Raw genomic sequence first — 1589 nt, forward strand, 5'->3', positions numbered from 1 at the left:
CTTAGTGATCTGGTTAGATATTCTGAGTGATTATCTGTAAAATCATGTGTTCTCTTGAGTTGTGATGTTTTGAGAGGGAAGCAGTGAAGATTCTTTGTGATTCTTCGAAGGTGTTTGGGTCGATCTTGAAAGATACGTATCTTTGCTTTATCTCCTTGTATTTGTTGAACATCTATAACCCTTTGTTGCCAATTTTTGGCTATTATAGTGCAACCGAGCGTAATTCAACTTGTTGGATGCTCAACGGGGGATGTAGGCGTTTGAAGCGGTCGCCGAACCTCCGGGACTTAGGCCGAAAGAAATCTTGTGTTGAATCTTTAATTTTCTGCAGTGTTTTACTTTAGGCCGTTTCTGATTTACTTGCTTCTCAGTTTAATATTGTGTGAACTTTGCCTTTCAGTAGGGCTGTGAGACATTACCATACATAGATCAAGGATTGCAATATTTATGTTAAAACATCTTTCCAACTAAAGGATGACTCAGTTATTTTTCAGAAAATATCCTGAATTACAATTTTGTAAAAAAATCTCTATCTAAGTGTCTTTCTGCATATTGAAGAACAAAAGAATCAGAAACAAACGGTGAAACAATTAAAAAAATGAATTGACAATTTATGTAATTTTTTCCTTTATATTTTAAGGCGATAAAGCGCCAAGAATTCAGGATTTAAGTCATCGTGAAGGAGACCGCTCCCAAGGCAGCAAACCAGTCCAAATATCAGCGAAGTTCGATAAAACAAAGTCTCTCAATCCAGTATCCCAAACCTCACAAAACTTCAGTGGCCAATCGGGTGGTTCAATTGCCTCCGTTCCCAACCCAGGTGCTCGGTCTCTTGAACCTTCGTTTTGGTTTTGTTGCCAATCAGCGACATATGTGGCGACTCGTCTGTAAAACTTAGATCGAAAAACTTCCCATACTTGGTATTTATAGTGATTGAGTACGGCTGTGCTCTCGGGGAGATTAAGGTACTCAAATCCTTTCCTTAAGTGAAAATGGTGCACCACATTGAGAAGTGTAGCATCCAGTGCATCTGGTCGAATTATAGATTTATGCCTCTCGGGACTCTGAAGACGACAAGTGTAACCCACTGTAACGCCCTGTGAGGGAGGTGAATTCAATCCAGATGGTCCAAAACTGTGGCAAGATGTCCTGATCTCTCCTATGGTGTTCGGTGATGATGAAAATTTTGACACCAAGGTACGAAGTGAATTCTGTCCTGCATAACCCAATTCTCTAAATCTTTGGTGTCGTGGCGTTGAATAGGGGAAGTAGAAGTACTCGTCTACGTCCATAAAAGAAACCCAATTGCATTCACGTTTTGCTCTGAGAGCACAATGTGAAAAACCGGCTTCTTGAGTTTTGATCCACGGCCACACGTGTCTAGTGACATTGTAGTCCTCGAGGTCAAGTTCCCAAACAACTTCTTCTATTCCATCATCGCTATTATTATCGTAAATGAACCATCTCTCGACTCCAAGCCAAGCATGATACAAAATCCACTCTCGCAACGCAAAAGCTTGGTTCCACACCATTGTACAAGCACAAAGCTCGTACTTTCCCTCACCCTTCTTCTTTTGCTCAGACTTGGC

The 1589-nt window shown here is 40.8% G+C and overlaps 1 protein-coding gene across 1 annotated transcript; it reads right to left on the reverse strand.

Moving 5' to 3' along the window:
• Window positions 1-596: 596 nt before the first annotated feature.
• Window positions 597-1583, reverse strand: LOC111382611 (glycosyltransferase family 92 protein RCOM_0530710-like). Its single transcript, XM_023006637.1, has one exon. The coding sequence runs from the start codon at window positions 1530-1532 to the stop codon at window positions 672-674; it is 861 nt and encodes a 286-aa protein (XP_022862405.1). The 5' UTR covers window positions 1533-1583; the 3' UTR covers window positions 597-671.
• Between the last annotated feature and the right edge of the window lie 6 nt (window positions 1584-1589).

Source organism: Olea europaea, unplaced genomic scaffold (assembly GCF_002742605.1).
Source record: "Olea europaea var. sylvestris unplaced genomic scaffold, O_europaea_v1 scaffold25365, whole genome shotgun sequence".
Taxonomy (NCBI): domain Eukaryota; kingdom Viridiplantae; phylum Streptophyta; class Magnoliopsida; order Lamiales; family Oleaceae; genus Olea; species Olea europaea.